We start from the raw sequence: 21,875 nt of genomic DNA on the forward strand, positions 1-21,875 counted from the left end.
TTGTGGTAAGTGTGTTGTTAACCACAGTTTCATAGTGTCACTTTAATTCTGTATAAACTGTCATGTTGAAGGACTCACTTGAATTCAATGCTGCCCTTTCACACTGGAAGCTCACAGTGGTCAGCTAATGTTAACTAGTGGGTTGAAATTGTTGGCTATAGCCTAGTGCTTTTCTCTTCTTGGACTAAGTTGTCACACAATGTTTACTATTATATAATTTTTGGGCACAATGTCTGTTGCTAATCAAAATATAAATAGTATAATTTCAAAGATTAGAAATTGTGTTAAAGGACATTGGTCTTACAAGACTAGCTTATGATGGCTAGCGAACTAGCTAGTGAAGTGGCTGGCTGAGTAGCTAGCAAACTCTTTGGATTTTTTAACCTTCTGACTATTTTCTTCATGTGCTAATGTTATTCTTTAATTCAGCATGAACTTTTATCTTGTGTGTTTCACTTGTAATAATAATAATAATAATAATAATAATAATAATAACTGGTATTTATATAGAGCCTTTCAGGAAACCCAAGGTCGCTTCACAGGGTCAGGTAGGGTGTCTTGGGGGTAGATGGGGATAACACTATCTAATGGGGAAAGGCCTTGAAGAAGAGGTGCTTTTTGACTGCAGGGATTTGTAGGTGAGGAGGAGGAGTTTATAGGTGTACTTTACAGGGAGCCAGTGGAGGTGAATGAGAGTGGGGGTGATGTGCTGCCAGGGCTTGGTGTGCGTAAGAACCCTGGCAACTGAGTTCTGCACGTATTGGAGCCTGTCCAGGACATTGCTGGGTACCCCGAGCAGGACTCCATTGCAGTAATCCAGCCGGGGGGTAATGAAAGCATAGATGAGGGTCTGGGCAACTGAATCGGAGAGAGATGGACGCAGCCGGGAGATGTTCTTCAGGTGGTAGAAAGCAGACTTTCTTGTGGCAGCAGTGTCTGCTGTAAATAAAAAGCACATTAGTATAGTTAATAAGTATGAACGTTTGTGCTTGTTAGGTTTTAAATGAGTGACATCACAAAAAGGAAAAGGCACTGTTATCTTTTGAACCTTAGAAAAACGTTTAATGCAAATTTGTGCACATAAAACACATACATACAGTACAGTGCATACAGAAAGTATCATAAAGCATAAATGCTTTCAATGTTGGCCTACATTAGTAAGTCAACTCATCTAGTGTACCTCATAATAAACCGGTCCGTACAGGACCGAATGCAAACCGACTGGACCACTTTGGCCAAAGCTAGATCCACAACAAGAGATAGTCTTTTGCACCTGCTCATGGCAGAAACTAAAAATGACAGAAACCAACAGATGACCACATTTTTGAGTGTGATTGGAGCGTTTAGGCTGGTGTGTCCTACATAAGAAATACAGTAGATACAACTGTCCAGGGTTATTTTCATACTAGGCGGATAGCTCTGTGCAAATCTAAGCTCAGGCAGTAGGTTTAATCCTAGCAATTTTATTTTTTGGGGGGGGGGGATAATCCATAGTAGCTTTTCCTTCACCAGTCCTTCACATCAAGCTAAAACAAGAATACATAGAAAGCTTTCCCAAATGCTCTATGGGCTTCAAAGTCAAGGAATGTCAGTTTTAAAAACTATCAAATACAAAATACAGAAAGTGATGTTTTGAGTTAAGAAGGGGCTGGTAAATGGCATATAAAGTGTCAGGCATACTCCTGTAGCTTATCTTCACTTCACCCCACGAGAGTCTGTCGCACCACACACACAAAAACAATGCAAAAAAAACCACACCATATATGAAACAGAATGTAAAATCAAAATATAAAAACATGAGAGAATGGAAACAATGTTATGTGATATATCAAGTTTTCATAATATACATCAATACAGTTGAATAAAAATCAAACCTAGAAAGGAATGTAGTTCTGGAAAAATACCACTAGAGGTCAGCAAATATTCATGCTCAGATATCCAGTTATACACTTGAAAGATTCATCTGCAGTCGAAGGTTTCTTCTGCTTGTGGACCAACACTGTAACCTTACAGGCGTTTTTACCTCCTTTTAATTCCACTTAGCAGCAGTAGTAGTGGCAATACCTCATCAATTCAAATCCACTTACCAGTAGTTACATTCTTGATATGAAGTCTCACAGTATAAATGTTTTTTTTTAAATCTAACACTGACTTGTATGTGCACAGTGGTCTCAAATGTTTCACTGAACAACACCTGTGATCTTGACACTGTAACTGCATCAGGAGAAAAAAACGCATTTCTCACATATCATTACTGGCTCATGCAGTCATAAGAGAAATCTTACTCTCAGCATATGCTGCTGAAACAATTTTTGCATCTTTCCTGTTCAGAGTTTTTGTCCTTTCGAAGGCTTTTTTCCTTCTTGGGTGGTAAAACACTCTCGGTTGTTGAATATAATTTGTTTGCTCCAGCTTGTGTTTTTTTTGTTCAGTCCCTGGGTAGACACTCCTCCTCAGTGATACCCTGAGCTTTGAGCTCCTCCAGCACGTTGTCCAAGTGGCCCGGGTCTGGGTAGCCGTGGCCCGTCAGGTTGGAGCCAAACTCCGTCTTGTGGTGCACCTCGTTCCAGATGACTGTGTCTGACTCGCCGGTGGTGCTGGACGTACCCACAGAGAAGATTAGGCGTCGGTCCCATGCCACGAGGAGAAGTCTAAGAACCTTTGATGATAGAAGATTGAAAGAAAAGATTATACTTCTGGTCACGTGAGATAAAAATACCAAATTTCTCTTAGACAGGAGAGGGGTGTTCTGGTTTACCTTGCGTCCCTTTTCGCTGTCAGGGAGGTAGCAGTGTCTGGGGAACCCACGGGCAGTGAAAGGTTTACCCGGATTCGGGTGCTCTGGGCCCTAAACAGCAACAAAAAAAATACATTGAATCCTTCTAGAAAAGATAAAACACTTCCTGTTTTCCACTGTGGAAGCTGGTGTTATGCAAGATTTGGTGTCCAGACTTTACCTGGATGCCAGGAGGGATGTTATAAATAATCCGGATGGTTTTGCAGTCTGGGTGGCCGGGTAGCGAGTGGGGGATGACGTGGTACTCCATCTTGCCTGGGGGCTGGTTGCCGGTCTTGACTCCGTAGATAGTCTTGCAGGTCGGACACTGCAGGCTGCCATCCTTGTTGCCGTTGTTGTACATAGCGACCAGGCATTGGAGGTGGTACTGGTGACCGCACTGCGCCAGGCGGCCTACTGACTCAGCCCGTGAGATGCCACCCACGCCGGGGCCCTTGTAGCCTGATGGTCCGGACAGGGCCTCCATGCAGATGGTGCAGTCCTGAGATGGGAAAACAAATACAAGATATTGGAAATGACAGCTTTCAGCCATATCTTGTGGTCTTCATCAATGAAGAGACGTAAGAATTAAAGGCTACAATCATCCCCATCTGCCTGCTACATTATTCCAAACTCAGGCCACACAATAAGTTCAACCACTTCAACCAAAACTGCTTAAATTTGATGCGTTTTCACAAGAATTATTTTCGAGAATAAAGTTGTGAATTCATGACAATAAAGTCTAAAAATTCCTAATTCGAGTCTATAGTGATCCTCGGGCAAATAGCCGCTTTCGGTCCCAAATCTCGGCTGAAAACAAGGGGAGACGAGGCGTTTGTCCGGACTGTGGAATGAACTGCCTGAGGATATTAAGTTGGCGGACTCTGTGCTCTCTTTTAAGTCATTGCTCAAAACGTACTTTTATCAGAGAGCATTTCCTGATTTCATTTAATCAAAGTGCCTTGCACAGAGTCCTGCTTTTATTTTGTTTTTATTTTATTTTTTATGGTTTTATGTTCTTTTGAAAGCAATGATACTTGCACTAATTGTGTGGTCTTTTAAAATGTTCTTTGTTTTGCACATGTCCTTTGAGGCATTGTACTTGTAACATAGTTTTTGAAAAGTGCTTTATAAATAAAGATTATTATAGTTAACCTGTATTTTGAAGGGGAGCATCAGAAGAGCAGCCAACCACCTGCACTATAATGCAGAACGTGGAGCACCTTGTTAAGTAACACTTCAGTAAAGGTTTCATAAATAACCAGATACTGAATACAATCAATATAGTATCTTGTAGATGTAGGACTTTTCTTTTCTAAAGACTTCTTCCTTGTAAAGTTATGGCTTTATTCTTGAAATATTAAGAACCATATTATCACAAGGTTATTCTCTTAAGCTCAATTTGTTTCATCCTATATGTGGCCCTTATCCTCCCGTGTAGCGTAGTGATATTTGAATGTTGGTAGAGTAATTCTTCCGGCTTGGATTGTGTGATTTTTGTTTCATTTGACTTAAAAGTCCTGAAAAAAGAGCTCACCTCCTCAGGGGGATTGCGGACCTTCTGAAGGTACCTCTTTACGACCTCTTCAGGGGTCTTTCCTGTAACAACAAAACAGATAAAATGACTCAAATGAATATGATAAATATACTCACGTATATACTCATGTATATCAAGTACAATCAGACTTCATGAAAACTCACCTTTACGAGCCTGTTTCTTTGTGGTCTTGCGACAGCAGTGACCCAGACCGGGGACAGGTTTGATGTCGCTCTTGCTGACAGGTGGAGGATGAAGCACCAGCTTGGGGGGGCGTGTCAGGCAGACAGGAAGCCCTGCTGCGCTCATCAGGATGCCTGTAATGCCTGGATGCAGCCAGCAGAGGGGGGAGGAAGGTTAGACACACCGTTTTAAGCCATACAGCTGGAGGCTGGTCTGTGGATTTACTCTAATACCAGTTACATATGGCGCTAAATATTATGATCTATGATGTGTCATTATTTTACTAACTCATCAGTTGCAAGTTTAGGACTTCTTACAGTCCTAAATTATGAATTTTGGACACATTTTTTAAAGAAGTACCTCTGATTTTTGGGATTGTGGAGTAATCTTAAAAGCATAACTACCTGCCAGTGCAGGGTGCACAGGGCTGGATCCATTCAGGTTCTTCACTGGAACTGTGGGCACTCTGAAACACAAGAAAACAAACCCACATCAGCCAACAGATCATACTAAGAGCACATCTATAACAGTCACCTCGCTCTAGATTCTTAAGCATCACCACCTGTAAACAAATGTAATTACACATGCAGCTGGCTGCGGCATATGCTCGCGCCCAGCTCTGTAAATGTCACCAGGTTAAGGAGCTTTTGCTGCGTCATGTTGGGAAACAAGCAGATGCCGCTCATCACAAGTTGACTTACTGTCCTATAATTGCCAGGTAGGACGTCTCGCTTGGTGAGGCTTAAAGATTATGACGTTTGTGGCTGCACATGACACCTGGCACTGATGAATGAACGTTTTTTGTTTTCTATCATTGGTTAGAAGGTCATTTTTGAAGAAAGCAGAGGGAAAATATCAGAAAAGGTTGCCTGAAATTACCTTTCATGAGGCAAATTCTGGCTCCTTCACTTCATTTTATATATCTAAATTGTATTCTAGCTTTATTTATCTATTTTATTTTACTTATTTTTATTTTATTTTATTTTATTTATTTTTATGTTATTTTGTTTTTATTTTTTGTTTTATTTTTATTTTTATTTTTTACTTATCTTTTTATTTTTTTATCTTATTTTGTACTTATTGTACTTATTTTGTACTTATTGAAACTTCTTTCTTGATTGTACTTATGTCTGGGTTGCTGTAACAACTGAATTTCCCCCCCGGGGGATCAATAAAGTAATATCTTATCTTATCTTATCTTATCTTATCTTATCTTATCTTATCTTATCTTATCATTTGAAAGAAGCAAAACTCATTACAACATATTTTTCAAAATAAAAGATGAGGCAGCATCCATCTTCTTCAATTCAGTTATTTCGATCTTTAAATCAGCTAAACTAGGATTACAAACACCCTTATTTTTTAACAAACTTCAAACCTTCCTCTTCGTGTTTACAGGTGAACGACATGTACACATCACATGGTACAAATCACAGTCACAGCCCAGCCACAGGTGTGTACTTACGGTCTGCCAGTTTTGATAATAGTCATATTTGCTCCTTGAAATGCAGCACAGATATTCCAGCAGCTATTCCGTCTCTCAGTGTCTCTGTCCCTGTCTTCCTCTCCTGTGTTTGCTCGACTGTCAGGTCTCCTTCCTCCTTTTATAAGGCTAATCCACCTGCCTCCATCTGTTGACTGAACTCTGCTTGTAGGCCAGGGATTGGTCACAGCGGGGATTACCTGTCAGGTACCACGTCACATTAACCCGGCTGCCATAAGGCTGACAGACTCCAGCACATATGACTGGCTGCTAACACGCTGCTACTGCTGAGATAGCGCAGCTGCTGTCATGAATCCTGAGCTGAGATTTTGGCAGTATGGTTTTAACACTTTGTGGTGTTGCATCAATTGAAGCTAACTATTGTAATGATCGTTTTGGTATCTCCCTGATTACTGTGGCTTTAACTGCAGTGTTTACATTATGAGGTTTAACAATACACACCTTGAAAACAAGCTTTTCAGGCTTTTGACATATATATATATACACATTTCTAAGCCTCTTACTAGCAGACTGGTTTTAATGACAAATGACAAAACAACTACATTAAAATTTAAAACCTTACATAATTCCTTTTCTTGAAAACCTACGTTCACCAGAAGTCATTTACCTATTAAGTCTTTTATTTATTAACAATGTATGGAAGCCCTAAGTGGACAGACATCCATGTATTTTGTAACTCCCATTTCCAATAGTAAGTCATTTTTGGGCGTCTTCCTCAAGATCTTGACTCATTTGTCTTGTTCACCCAAAAATAACAACGCAGGTTTCCCCATCATCTCCATTTATTTTTCTCATCATCTCAAGAACAACGCTGGTTGTACACCAAAAAATAACAAACATAACCAAGCTTGTTTTCTCAGGATGACGAAATAATTTTGATCTAAAAACCCCAGAAATAGTTCGGTCTCCATGATAGGCCAGACCACGACATGCCGTGCTGCCTTTGCCCACACGAATGAGGTAAGTTGAGCCTATACCGGGTACGAGTTATGATCATCTGACGTTGAGCCGAGATCTCAAGAAAAGTCTTTCTTGTTATCGCAAGATGACAGAGTAAATAATAAGTAAGAATGCGTGTCTGCTTAAGGTTTCTGTGGTTTTGAAACTAACAATCAACTACTTGTTTTGTTTTGTATGTTCCACTCTCTCGAAGTTTATAGTATCTCCAGAACATGTTCGTGTACAAAAGGGAACAAAATTTAGGAGTGAGTCCTGGTTGAGAAAGAAAGAATACAAAAAAACTACAACAAAATAATAAAAACTACAGATTCTAGAAGAATACAATTAACTGTGTGAACAAAAAAGCGATAAATAAAAACTACCCGGATCTATCTTATTAAGTGTTATACATGTGTTATAAAGCGTGTTGAGCTTCTTTTATGCACTGTACTCTCTGCACTGTGCTCTGATGAACACTAAACCATAACAGTGTCATACCTGTCGCTGTGAAATAAACGAGGATCCATACTCTGTAAATAAACATGTAAATATACAATGTATATTTTTTATTATTAAACTATCATCTACTATACTCTTTAAATGTAAAACTACCTCCACACTACTCACCACTGCACTATTATCTTATTTTGTTTAGCATGTACATATTAGTCATGCCTTTTTGTTGTTCTTTTGTGTTTATAGTTGATGTTATTATTATTATATTTTTATTTTTATTTGTATGCCTTATTCTTATGCCTTTTTACAAAGAGAGCACAGTTTACCAAGTCAAATTCCTTGTGTGTTCAAGCATACCTGGCCAATAAAGTTGATTCAGATTCTGATTCTGAATCTGTATTCTTATGAGCTATAAAGTCATATTTGTACATAGATGTTAAATTTCAATGAGCTATTACGGCTAGGCTACATATGACACAGCTAATCTTGTAAGAGTAAAGGTGAATTGTTAAATTGTCTGCAAGTCTATGGGTTATTTTAGCAAGACATAATCTAAATGATAGGAAATGGTACAATTCAAACTGTGGCACTAATTTAAACTATGGATCCGTAACTATACCTGTCAATTGTGATGCTACTGACCCTGTTTGTGGGGTAAACATAAGGTAATTAAGGCTTGTAGGTTGCACTGTAGGCTTAATGTTCTGGTATAAAAGATAAGACGGTAACAATTAGTTCCCGTACCAGTAAATCTATTTATGCTCCACTGTGTTACTATATCTGCTTGTTTACCAACATAAGGTCAGAGCCGTAGTGGTAGCTGATGGTAAACGTGACAGCTGACCGATTCAAACCCCATTGAGGAAAAAGTTCATTGACATTTGTGAACGTAAGTGATATGATAAAACAGATTACACAAAGAAGGGGAAAAGCAGGGGAAGGTTGGGCAACTTAGAGGAGGAGGTGTGTCAGCAAGTCACGTTTCTGTGATCCCGGCTAATCTAGTAGCATTAGCGCTGCCTCCATCTGGACTGCTGAAGCTTTAGCATATGTCAACACACAGACATGCACGTTTAAACACTCAAAGCTTCATTCACTGTATGTCTAATAATAGATAAATCCTGAAGGGTGTGGTCAAAACTCTGCTCAGGCTGAATGAATAGAGAGTAGAATTTGTGGCAGTGACAAACATGGAGATAACAAATCCACTGCAGGTGACGGTGAAAGTTCCATGACAGGTGTGCGCTTTAAAAAGGCAACTCTCGTCACTGTGATAATCTCTGACCCTTGACAAGCAGACCATCTGCATCATTTCACTGAACACAAAGAAAACAACAACAAATACTGACAATGCACGAACTCCCCTGACTGGAATTCATTAATTGTTTTACACTCATTTACACAATGTTGGATAATTGCATCTTTTCAAAATCAATAAATACAACTATCGAAGTCAATATATGGTATATCTAAATCTCCTCACAATTTATCTCTTATTTGTGTCCCAAAACAGATACGGGCTTGTAGTTTTGTTGTGCCTGTGCATCATTTTCTTTAAGGGCTTTGCTAAGAACTAATGTAGTATACTACTTTATTACAGTTACATTACAAAATAAAAACAGAGTTAATTTGAGCGCAACTGCTCATCTAGAATTACTCAAGTGAAATTTAATTTAATATAAATTAGATTTTTGAAAGCTAGCTTAGTGCTAACTTTATTACAGCTTTTAAGTAGAGGTGTCAAGTAAAGAAGTACAAATAATTTGTTAACTTACTTAAGTAGAAATTTTGGGTATCTATACTTTACTGGAATAATTATTTTTCATTCAACTTTTTACTTCTACTCCTTACATTCTCACGCAATTATCTGTACTTTGTACTCCTTACATTTTAAAAATAGACATTCCAATAAAGGCTGTTGATAACATGCCTGTGAAGTTTGACTTTTTGCACCATTACAATATTTATAGGCAACTAGTCATCATATCTTTTGCTCTTTGAAACACGTTAATGCTCAGTAGTACACACATATGGTTCTTTAATGTATTTGCATTGTACGAAAATGAGTTCATTTTCAATGGGCATAAATGCGGCTGAAACAGGTGCAACCCAAATATTTCAATATTAACATATTAATACAACATTATCGTCGTTATGGCCTCTAGAAACATGTTTTTTTTGGGAGATGGGCTAGTGCACTATAGGCCCCTGTGGTGCAGCTTAAGCTTTTGTCCCTAATGGCATTTTCCCCCTTACATCACTTTTACTTTTATACTTTAAGTAGTTTTGAAACCAATACTTTTACACTTTTACTTGCGTAAAAAGCTTGAGTTGATACTTCAACTTCTACAGAAGTCTTTTTAAACCCTAGTATCTATACTTATACTTGAGTAATGAATGTGAATACTTTTGACACCTCTGCTTTAAAGCTAGGAGGTAAAGGTGGCAGATTTCAACTGAATTTAATATACACTATAGGTGTATAAAAATCACCTGTTGCCTTAAAACCACTCCAGTGAATTAAGTAGTATCACAACCTGATCAAATGGTTTGGTGCAAATGTGACGAAGATATAGCCTGAGAGTGTTTCAATGGCTTTCAGCTTGTTGTGTTGTTGTTTTTCTAGCTAGCAATGCCACTATTCCAGGTAAGTCTAAATGATTCCTTGTTTTTATCAAAAATAACCTCCTGACATAATCTGTTGTACACTAACATAGAGACATAGAGTGGTCTAGAACTCCTATGTTTGTAAAAGCGTGTTGAGATAACGTTTGTTGTGATTTGGCGCTAAACAAGTAAAGATTGATTGATTGATTGATTGATTGATTGATTGATAACGGCTAAGCAACCAACTGGCAGCCTGACTCCATTAGCAACTAGCTAGTGAACAAAGAGAACCATTTAGTAGCTAGCAGCTAAACTTAGCACGGTGAAGCTTCCTCAATCTACTTGTCTCTCCTCCTGCTCTATCCCCCTCTCTTCAAAGCTCACATACCAAGTTTCTATTACCAATAGCAATAAGATATCAATGTTTAGCACCAATTAATAGGGAAAAAAATAATCTTAACTCGTTATAATCTTATCAATCTTTCCACTTCCGCTTCTCATATTTGAAATGCTTTGGAAGATATTCACTAACCATCATACCTTCAACCCTCCCACACAATCTCCAGCACCAAAGAGAAGCGTTAACCTGTTAGCAATCCACTTGTAAACTTGGTGGACCATTTTGCAGCTAGCAGCTAAACTGAAGACAATGTAACTGAGTGAGCTACTGACTGATGATGATGAAGTACATGTATTTGGACTTAACTGTAGACTAAAGGAGACAATGCTTCAAGGCTTAAATCTCCACTGTATTTCACTTGTGTCCTTCTTTAAATGACTTCATATGTATAAAGGCGAGCTTAATTACCTACATGTGTCAATGGATTTAAATGTTTTAACTCTGGGTTAACAAGCTTAGCCAGATGTTGCATTAAACTGCAACAGTGCTCACGGTGTGCCAGCTATTAATTTAAGGATAAAACTGTAGGATGATGACAGCAGGCGCATGAGTGCACATTGAGCTAAGTAGAAGTGAAGGAGAGAAGGGCGAACAACAGAGGGAAACCCAGTCTCACGGGATCAGAGGGACTCTATGTGTGACGTTGCAGGTGTTACCGCAGCAGCAGGTGCTCTCACCTGATATTTTGAGAGAATGGGTCAGCACTCCTGACACAAAACGCAGAGATTACTAGAGCATTATTAAGTCTGTGCTATTTGCTATTAATCTGAGGCTTAGGTGGGCTGCTAATGCAAGGATTCAGGAAGTTAGTGCATCCTGCTGGGCGGGCTCACAAATTATACTCTGCACGTGGCTGTTAAGTCAAGGTTTGATCACACTACACCCAGCCAAGTTCATAGATACTGACTATCAAAGACAGATAAAGTGACTAAAAAGTGATTGAATAATTCAGAATGCACAGAAAGTGAATGATTTCTTCCATTTAGAAATCTGGCAGCAGCACAAACAGTAACACTAGCCCAGAAACACAGAAGCTTAGATTTGTAACCTGCTTGCTGAAAGGCACCTGACACAGAACCAGCCCTCAGCAAAGGCATCTTGCTAACCAGCGCCCTCTGGCTACAACTCATGGATACTGTGACCTCCTTCATTAGTAAACACTCAGTGATGCTGGCAACAGTAAATACAAGAAGATCTCATGATGACCACACATTATTTAGGTTTTAAATGATGGGTAGATAAATTGATAATTTGAAATAAGTTTCTAGCTTTAACACATCACACTTATGTATAGGGGTAAAAAAAATCTGTTGGACCATGATTGGCTATGAGTAAGTTGTGATATCACAGACATGCATATACAAATATATGCTCTGCTCAGGTTACTCAAACTGTCCTGATTAAAAAACTCTATTGAAAACATCCTTGTTAATCTAAAATTGCACTACAGACATCAAAGCAAAGAATAAAAAGCAGCAACATTTTTTTGCGGGGAAGGGGGACTAAATATAAGCATGCTACTTTCCTTCTAACACTGCTTCCAGAAATATTATTGTGGTATTATAGTAAAAAGAATAATTGACTGTACAGTATAATGAATGGACAATGTCACTTCAGCTTTGAAGCCAGAAGGCCGCCTCCACGAGCGCTGATATATTGCGTTCGTGCAGCCGGTCTCAAACTATGAAGCCCATGCGGAAGTGTTATAAACTGCAATTCATCGAGAGCCTGCTTGGGGCTGGCTGCAGAGACACCGGAAACCACATACACACCAATACAAAAAAGACGATCTTTGCAGCATTAATAAACATGTTTACAGCCTGGTTCAAAAAACGGCTTGGCTCTACGTAGCTAATCTTTCTATCGGCACACACTGTACAGGGGGTGAAATTTTTTCTAACACAATGGTTCAGAAGATATTACGATTACGAGTTTTTGCCCAAATAAGGACATGACAGACTTGACTCCTGGACGGGAACACATAGCTTTTGGCTAGGAGGCTCAAACTCCGCCCCTTTACGTCACACTATGCCTGGTTGAGCTCTGCATTTCAAATATGGCTGCCGCCGTCGATTGGCTTCAAAACAGCGCTCAGGAACAGATGGGTGACGTCACAGATACTACATCCATTATTTACAAAGTCTATAAGCGGGACGGACGTCCCACCCACTAAGCTAGCCAAAACATCGAATGTGGGCACAGTCAACAGAAAAACGGATTCTCGTATTGATTTGAAGCAGACACTTATGACTTTGTAAAGTTCAATCATTTTTGGTGTTTTTGTTTCTGACGTTTTCTCTCCCCGTTCCTCCTCTTCTAATCTGGAGTGGAATGCTACATGAGCCGCCATTTGTCAACAGAGCTGTCAATCATGATGTCACATCCCCTCTTTTCAGACTCAAATGACTAAAATTGAAACCTAACAAAAGAAACTAACAATTGAACACAAATCATAATAGTAAGAACTAACCATAATGGCAGAAACCATGTTTTAGAAAAAAAATATATTTGACTTGAATTTTAATTCTAGTTTGACTTTTCTGTTTGTTAACATTAAGGAGGCGGGGTTTATGAGCCAGTAGTCCACTTATAAAAATATATCCTGTTACAGCTGGTGATTGAAACTAGCTAGCTGTGCTTTTAGCACTTATGCTAGAATCAGAGCGTAGCTCCATCTTATAAGGATAAAGCCCCAAAATAATTTAAGTAATTCAGGCTTCTCCTATTTTGGAGGCCCCAATTATGTACGTGACAACTACATGTATGTGCGTACATGCTGTGTGTGTGAGTGTGTATGTGTGTGTGTGTATGTGTGTGTGTGTGTGTGTGTGTGTGTGTGTGTGTGTGTGTGTGTGTGTGTGTGTGTGTGTGAGTGAGTGTGTGTGTGCGTGCGTGTGTGTGTGTTCGTTTGCAAAGTAAATCCATCATTAAGTGGTTGCATGACAAACATGTGGAATGTGAAATGTGTGAGAACTGGGCCTTGTTCGGCGTGAATGCCCGTCATTGTTTTCACTGGAGATGAATGACCCTGATGGACTTTATGAAAAAGATTAAAGGCTTGTGAATGCTAATGAGCACTTTGGTCATGTACTTGTGTAACAAGGGCTGGACAATAATCTGAAAGTCCTGTTTAAATTACTCTTGATATATGTGTTGGTTTAGATTATTTCATCATGCAAGATAAACAGGGATTGAAATAATTTAGTTTGATAGTCACAAAGAGTGCTCTTCTTACTTTAAACACAATTATTGCAGATACATAAAACTTGTTTATTTTCCTTTTGATGTGTTGCATCCCAGTGTTTGTATCAATTTTATAATGTATTGTTTTACTCTTATTTTTTCCTACCCCTTCGTCTCTGGTTAGTGTCCGGTATTGTGCTTAGAATTGTGCTTTCAATCTAGAACTGAACATCTTACAAGATAGCCACTAACTCTTGGTATCTACTGCTTGCACTGTAAATCAGCTTCCTGCTGCTGTTAGGAAAAAGACAAATGAGAGTGAAGTTTGGCTATAGAAAAAACAAAACAATGGGCTTAAAGATGCTAAAGGGCAGAGTTTGTTGATGGATCTTGCAGCTTTTCTTTCGACATTGTATGTAAAGTAGTTCAAAGTTTTTGCTGTAAGAACAGTAAAGCCGGATTTACACTTCTGCGTCGACCCCACAGAGCAGAGATTGATGCGGACGTGAGCACTACATACTTGTGCTACGTTTTCTGTTTACTTTTCCACAGCGATTTTGCGAGCGAGCGTATTATGTTAATTCACAGCTGATACATGTTGCTGTTTATCATACAGACATGATTACAGGGAAGAATAGAGAGGACACATCGGAGGAGATTAAATACACGGCTGATGTGTGGGGATCCCAGAAGTGCTGTAAATGCAGGAAATACAATGCCGCTGAGCAGACCAATCACAGGGCTTGCAGTCTGCGTTGCTTCGACTTGTAGTTACATTTTGGAGGAGGTCTGCGTCGGCGACGTGTGTAGGTCTCTGTAGATACCGGAGCTACGCAGATTAACACGTATGCTACGCCGTCAATTGAAGGCTTAAGTCAGGAGACATTTTGTGTTTATTAACTGGCTTTTATGTGAACTTTATGCCAGAGTTCTGATGACCAATACCTGCTTGCTAGTAGGGATGGGAATTTACCGTAATCCTTGTACTCGATTAATCAAATTTTCTAATGAAGGATTACTTGAGTACTCGTAATTATTTATTTTTTTAAGCGTAAACAAAAATAAATAAATAAAAGTCCGTCGGACACGGGCCTACCGGACCAGAATTGTAGTAAGTCCTGCTGCCTTTTCTACATACATCTTTTCCACTCTCGTAGTTGTTGTTCTCCGTGATGGTAGCTTGTACTCCGGCTTGACTAACGCGGTCAGCTCTTTGAAGCCTTCTCCTTCCACAAAACTTAATGGGAGCATATCTCCAGTTACCATTTTGGTTATCAGCAGGCTAATCCTCTCCGCTCTGGTTTCTTCACAATGACGTGTGCTAACAGGGCGAGCAAAATACGTGATGGGAGACTGCCTGTTATCTGTCTCCGCTGTTTTCTCCTTGTGCTTGAAGCATATGTTTAAGTATCAAACTAGTATTTCTATGGTATGTAAGTTTAACGCCATATATCTTGCACGGCTCATTAACTTCATTGTTTTTTCGAAGTACTTCCAGACATCACTTTTTTTAGCTGACATGTCGCAGGTCTCACAGACAAATCTGTATTTGTTGTGCTTTTGCTTTCGGTGGGATAATATGTTCCTAAAGTGTTGCCGTAGCTGCCGTAACAAAATGCTATTTCTAATAATGGGGTCAATGGCGAGTACTCAAGTAATCGTACCCATCCCTACTTGCTAGCTTGTTGGTCCTGTGTCTGATCAGGAAGGAAAGTTAAAAAAAATTGCAGTCAGTTGATAACAAGAGTTATCAACTTTTCAAAGTTTTCAACTTAAACATCCATGTGTTTGTGAACTCACCCAGAGGCGATAAGGGCACGTGACTGTGCCATGGCGATCCGCTGCAGTGCAGGTCGGCTGAGTCCGGCCAAGCTGGACCTTGGTGGCAGAGGAGCTGCGCAAGCAGCAGCACTAGATGAAGACACTGGACCCAGCACCCGAGCAGAAGGCGAAGGTGTGCAGGTGGAGGCAGCCGTGGAGATGAGAGGAGGCGGGGGACCCGGAGCAGGGACTGGTACTGTAGGGGCGGAGCAGGATGCTGATAGGGAGGACTGGGTGGGGGGATGAGGGGAAGAGATGGCAGCAGAGGAGGAGGAGGAGGAAAGTGTGGTTGAAGGTGGAGGAGGAGGTGGTGGAGGTGGAGGGAGAGGCGGAGGTGGTGGGCGGGTGGAGGAGATGGAGAGGGCTGCTGTAGCTGAGTTAAGGAGGGAAAGGGAGTGGGGGAAGCCTCCTCCAAAGCCATAGCTGGAGACACTAATGCCACTACTGCCAACCACACCTATACCTCCAGGACCACCCATACCGCCCATACCACCCATACCGCCCATACCACCCATACCACCCATACCGCCCATACCCCCCATACCACCCATACCACCCATACTGTATCCACCTGTCGCCCCGATTATAGAGGTCCTGTGTGGGGAGAGGGAGCGTGACAGGGACGGAGGCCGGGGAAGTGTCAGTGAATAGGACCCTCCTGGGATTGGGTGACTGCTAATTTTTGGACTAGGTGGCTTTGTCTGTGGTGGCCTCCGCCCTAAAGTGTGAGCAGTCGCCATTGCGCCTGCTTTGACGCTTAGCACCAACATACACTGCTGACAGGCGCATGGTTGTCCTAAAGAGGTGATGGCTGAAGCAGGAAGTGCTCCACTTGGGTATGCACTCCCATTTCCAGTCCCGCTGTTGCCCATCCTGATCCCCATACCAACACCGGAAACATCCACCCCAAGCAGTCCTCCATGGCTGGGCATGGACATGGGACCCCAGGCATGGTGCGATCTCGGCAGGGGCCCCGACACGAGCGGGTACGCCAAATCGGAGCGACGCTGGATGCGTCGGCAGCGCTGCGTCTGCCCATTAATCTGGGTCATGCTTTCGAAGTCAATGAGATAGCAGAATCCCAGTGGCGCCAGGTCCAGCCAGGGCTGCTGACGATCACGTGCCGCCTGGATAGCGATGCTGACGTCTGTGTCGTAAGCCGTCCAACTGCCAGTGTCGTTCTCCCACTCCCACAACCAGCCCTGGCCCGGCGCTGAGGTGGGATCGTAGAAGCTGCGTCGTACCGGTCGAAGGGTACCTGGGACATGAATAAGCAGATAAATCATCCATAGTTTGAAGGTTTTCTATAAGTGCAAGAGTTAGAAAGGTGTCACTGCCTCCTTCAACTTCAAGAGCAAGACTTCTATAATGAAAATAAAATTTGAGCACTTCTACTCAAACTACTGTCATGATTCTTTGTGGTGAATGAAAGTTGCAATAAGACCGCAGTGTTCTTCTGGTGGCAAGTACATTAAAACCCTCACAAATTCAACATGTCTCTGTTTGCTTGCTAAGAATTTGGGCAAACAGGTTGCCCCTGGTAACAGCACATGGTGTTCTGGATTCTGATTGGCTGGCAGCCTTGATCCGTCCAAAAAGTTGGCTGTGTTTGCTTTCTCAGGGTGTCCAGAGAAACTCTACAGAGTCTTCAGACTGCAAAGCCTTAACAAATCAAATCTGCATCCGAAACACAAAAGAGGACCTCCAACTACTTGACAAGTGGAGTCTTTTATCTGGGAGTATGAGGTAGTTTTTTAAGCACTGTATTAAGCACTTTATTTTTACCTATTATATTAAAGCCGTTGAAGTCTTTGAATTAAACTTTGAAGCTTACAGTCCTAGAGAAAACATGTAGAATAGACTGTGTAAAATCAAATGTACAGCTTTGAATCCCTTTTTAAAAAAAGGACAACAGGGAAGTTCATTCATATACTTTGCTCCCATTGACCCCTTTTCATCAGAGTCCTCAGACTCCTGACATTCCTATCCACCCTTCATCCCTTCTCTCCTCCTCCTCCTCCTCCTCCTCCTCCTCCTCCTCCTCCTCCTCCTCCTCCTCCCTGTCTCCTGTGTAGACTGGGGTACCCTTCCTGCCAACCCCCAGCCCAACAATTTGGACTTCTGCTGGTTGGAAAACAAACAGCACAAAGGCTTTTGTCAGCCAAAGTTGACAGAGGGGGGAATCAGGGGTCTCTGCCAATGTTAGAGAATGAAAACTGATAATTCCCAGCTTTGTCTCACACGACTAACACATACAAATTTAATTCATGAAAGGTGACTTTTCATAATTTATAGATATTATCTTGTTTTTTTCCAGCCCAATATCCATTCCAATATGTAGACTTAAATAATTGCCACAACTGAATGCCCTTTTAGCATGTAAACATGTAGCTAGTTTTGGCTAACATCACTTTCTATGCTAGCACTGCGTTGCTGTTGTGTATTTTCTCCTTATTACTTATTCCAATATTTATATCTAATTTAACAAAATGCCCAAATCGAGTACCCACAAGAAGAACAGAAAATGTTGTGAAAGATAACATTCTGCTAGCTCAAAGCTGCTGTTGGTAGGAAAGGTGGAAAAAACGTGACTTTTTTTCTGCTGGGTTTGAAGAAAAGGTCATAATACCCATCGGTACTCATCGGTAAGTGGAGTAATTGAGACTATCACAAAATCTCTGTGCTTTCCAATGCCTTTGTATAAAGCAATGTTATTATTCCCCTCGTTCCCGTTATCACCGACCAATCAGAGCTACTCTCCTACCCTGATTGGCTTGGAAGCCGGCACTACTTCCTCATAGAATGCACACGAGAAGTAGGGGAAATCTGATGGGGAGGGGTAGTGTTGACATTTGAAATCTCTCTCCGAACTGATGTTTATATCACGACTACCAACAACAGCTTTAAGCTCATATAACTATCTTTGCTGGCACTGTTGTCGTATTTTCTCCATGAGACTTATTCTAATACGAAGTCTAGGGGGAAAACACACTGCCAAAGTCAAGTATCATCAAAAAATAAGAGTTACTGCTATTGTTTTGCCAGCTTTGGCTAATATATCTGCTAGTATTTCATGGTCGATGTGTTATTGTTACTTATTTTTTCAAGGCTAATAAATGAGGTATTGGAACAGTGTTCATCTGGCAATACCGGTCGATACTTGACAGGTAACGAAGGTCATCTGATACTGTCTTTGTTATGAGGATGGCAGGAGTTTTCATGGATACATTTTTCTAGAAAAAGACAGCAGTTTTGATAACACTGTGTGCTGTAACATGTTTTCTGTCTGTTGGTATGACTTGACACTTCAGCTGCTCCTGTGGCCTTGGTGCAACATGCAAACGCACACACAGGTCCCACCAGAATGACTCACTCTGGCACTGAATCCTCTCAAAACCAAAGCTCCCCTTGCTGTGCTTTAAAACCTCTACATCAAATGTAACCTAATACAGAATACCTAATGGGAAACAAGATTTGGGCATCCATATTAAAAAATCTGAAGCATGAAAAGGCATTGCTGCACAATCACACTCCCATAAGGCATTAACTTCTGATTCAGATTCCAGATAAAGGCTTGCAAAATAAAATAAACACCTATGAGCAGCAAAAAGGCCTCCACCACCTCAAGCCCGGCTACAACGTTACATCCACCACTCGGTGTCTCATCCTCTTCCCTGCTCCTCACCTGTGTCTTGTCGGAACTGGTGCATGGAATGCAAATCGATGATGTAGGGTGAGAGGCGCGAGTCCACCTGGCCGAGGACGACACTACCACAGCGCGGGTCGCTCCGGATGACTGCCTCGATGTGATGACAGACAGCCGGGCTGTAGGGCCGCCAGCGTCCGTGCTCGTTCAGCCATTCCCATACCACTACAGCGGATGCTAGTAACATCCTATTCCTGCAAGGATAGAAAAATAAAACCGACAACAAGGAGGCATTAATGATAGCGAAATGTTAAGGATTTAGAGACACCCTGGTGCCGCTCTGCCGTGCATCCTTGCGCACAGCGGCGCTGCATCCATCTTGGACAGTTTGCAACCCAGATGTGTCTCCTATCTGTGGATATAAATATATATTTTTAGCATGACACTACATGCAAACCGTACCTTCCATGTTTGTAGTTTCGGTTATGCAGCAGTCAGTGTGTCCTTATATCACACAGCGAGGATACAGAGCGTTTCAGGGTGCATACAGCCTTGCAGGATGGTTGCATTTTACTCCCTTCTATGCAGATGAGTGACGTCTACTGAAATCATTTCTCGGTACAATCAAGTTAGGGTGAGAGGAGAAAATGCAACTTGGATGCTCATAGTGGTGCGGCAGTCGTGAAGTGGGTTACTGTGACAGGCTGCCATTGGACGTGCGTTTTTTCCCCTTCTATTTTCAATTTATTCTTTCTGGGTTTTTTTGTACTAAATCTATTAAGTCAGGTTAAAGAAAAAAGACCTGATTCAGAAAAAAAAAATGAAATATTTACCAGGCAAGATCGGATCCAATGACTCCAGTCAAATCACTGCTTTGTAGAACTGGGCTTCTTTATTATATTCCATCTGTCACTGTGACTGTCTTCAGTCTTGAGGTAAAATCCAGGGTTTTGGTTACATAATTGATTCGATAATGTGTCACCACTTTTGTGTTTAACCTACTTTGACTCGTCCTCACTTACTGGTTCATCCATGATGTCTCCATCGAGTGGCTCTCACCCACCACAGATCATACATTGCCCGGCGAAATATAAATGTTTGACACGGGTGTGCAGGAACACTCCCACGCCTCGGAGGCCTTCAACAGCCAATCAGATTTTGGCAATAGCCGAGTCTGGCCAATCATGAACGTCCCTCATTTTATATGCTCTTTGCAACTGTAAATGTATCGAATTCTTTGTTTTCGATATAAAAATGCTGAAGAGGATGCTTATACAAGCTTGTATCTTCTTTTGGTCAAAACGCTTGTAGGAATGGAAGAGAAACTGTGGCGCAAAAATCCTGGAGATGCCGGGGATTGAACCCGGGACCTCATACATGCGAAGCATGCGCTCTACCACTGAGCTACATCCCCATTGGCTGCTTTAAAGATTACAATACCGTCTTTAACATAGCTCTGATTGCTTTGCTATCAAACAATTTAATGTATATAAAAGTCTGTCAGCTGTGTCTTGTGGAGCCCATAAAATAGATTATTTTCAGTTGACCTCTGAAGTTGACTTTAATTGTATTATCATTATATTCTTTGACTCCAAATATGCAGAATATCTCTGATATAAAAATCACAAGTTGGAACGTCAGGGGACTCAGGAAGCTGATCAAACTGAAACAGGTTATGAACAGGATCAAACATCTTAAACCTAAAATAATTTTCCTTCAAGAAACACACCTGATAGTTTCTGATATGAAACTGGTAAAGAATAGATGGCCTATGTTACATTTTGTAAAGCTGGAGAAGATAAGGTATACTGTCAGGGGATCGGCTAACAAGTTTTTACTGATATGGCAGCCCTTTCTGAGTCATGTTGATGTTTTAAGCTCTGATAAGTTTGTGGATGAGTAACCTTTCATGTCAATGTAAGTAACAAGAGGCATATGAATCAAACTGCAAGGACCCTTGAGATGCCTCTTTGGCTCATGCTGCTGCTCCCCTCTTTTGTGTGTTTCAGTGCTTGTGTATGCCCTAGAGAATGGTGTACTGTTTTAACCCATAACATTTCACTTTATTCATTTTTGTATTTATTTCAATGTATTTATTGTATTTCATATTATTTATTTTATTATTATTATTTATTCATTTGTTTTTATTTCATTCCATTGTTGTATTCCCTCTTAATGCTACCATGGGTGGGGGTGGTGGGGGATTCTATTAATCAGTATATGTCATCACTGTGAATTATTATTATTGTATTGAAAAATTCATAAATAAACTTTGTTTAAACAAAGAATAGATGGCCTGGCCAAGTGATACATGCGTCATACAATAATTATGCCAGAGGGGTGCTTCTTCTGATCCATAGAACTATACCATTTCAAATGATTAAAACAATCCAGGACCCCACTGGTAGGTATGTTATTGCTCAGGGTAACATTCTCTCGCTTACATTAAACCTAGTGAGCATATATGGCCCCAGTGAAAATATTCTTTGACTGCAAAGAACACAGAGGCTAACGCTCTAGTTTTATGGCACACAAATGTCCAAATTAGGGTTGCCAACTTTCTCACTACTAAATAAGGGACAGGTGCACGGTGCCATGGTGGTGTAAAAGTGTAAGCACGAAGTGTGAATTCAGTGAACATATTCTGATTCAACTGAAAATGCAGAAAGTGTGTATATTCCCTTTAATCCTTACTGTATCATTATGTAACCTCATATGAATAAAACCTCAAAGAAACCACAATTTGGCTCTTTGCATCAAAAAACAGGCAAAAGAAAACTTAAATGCAAAAGAGGAATATGACTCACCAAATTTACTCTGCTC

The 21,875-nt window shown here is 40.8% G+C and overlaps 1 protein-coding gene and 1 non-coding gene across 5 annotated transcripts; both read right to left on the reverse strand.

Annotated features, from left to right (window-relative positions):
• Positions 1-1,035: 1,035 nt before the first annotated feature.
• Positions 1,036-20,366, reverse strand: dtx4a (deltex 4, E3 ubiquitin ligase a). 4 transcript variants are annotated; one of them, XM_034676052.1, is made up of 10 exons: positions 19,886-20,366; positions 19,515-19,556; positions 19,092-19,306; positions 15,386-16,664; positions 4,901-4,962; positions 4,478-4,639; positions 4,314-4,375; positions 2,958-3,278; positions 2,759-2,848; positions 1,036-2,659 (listed from the first exon to the last, which is right to left on the reverse strand). In XM_034676052.1, the coding sequence occupies exons 3-10, from the start codon at positions 19,297-19,299 to the stop codon at positions 2,429-2,431; spliced, it is 2,415 nt and encodes an 804-aa protein (XP_034531943.1). In that variant the 5' UTR covers positions 19,300-19,306; positions 19,515-19,556; positions 19,886-20,366; the 3' UTR covers positions 1,036-2,428. The 4 variants fall into 4 exon arrangements, with proteins under 4 accessions (XP_034531943.1, XP_034531940.1, XP_034531942.1 ...); XM_034676049.1 differs by lacking the exon at positions 19,515-19,556 and having other exon boundaries at positions 20,075-20,366; XM_034676051.1 differs by lacking the exon at positions 19,515-19,556.
• A 28-nt stretch (positions 20,367-20,394) lies between these two features.
• Positions 20,395-20,466, reverse strand: trnaa-cgc. The gene has a single exon. It is a non-coding gene; the product is annotated as a tRNA-Ala (tRNA).
• Between the last annotated feature and the right edge of the window lie 1,409 nt (positions 20,467-21,875).

Source organism: Notolabrus celidotus, chromosome 23 (assembly GCF_009762535.1).
Source record: "Notolabrus celidotus isolate fNotCel1 chromosome 23, fNotCel1.pri, whole genome shotgun sequence".
In the NCBI taxonomy this organism is placed as follows: domain Eukaryota; kingdom Metazoa; phylum Chordata; class Actinopteri; order Labriformes; family Labridae; genus Notolabrus; species Notolabrus celidotus.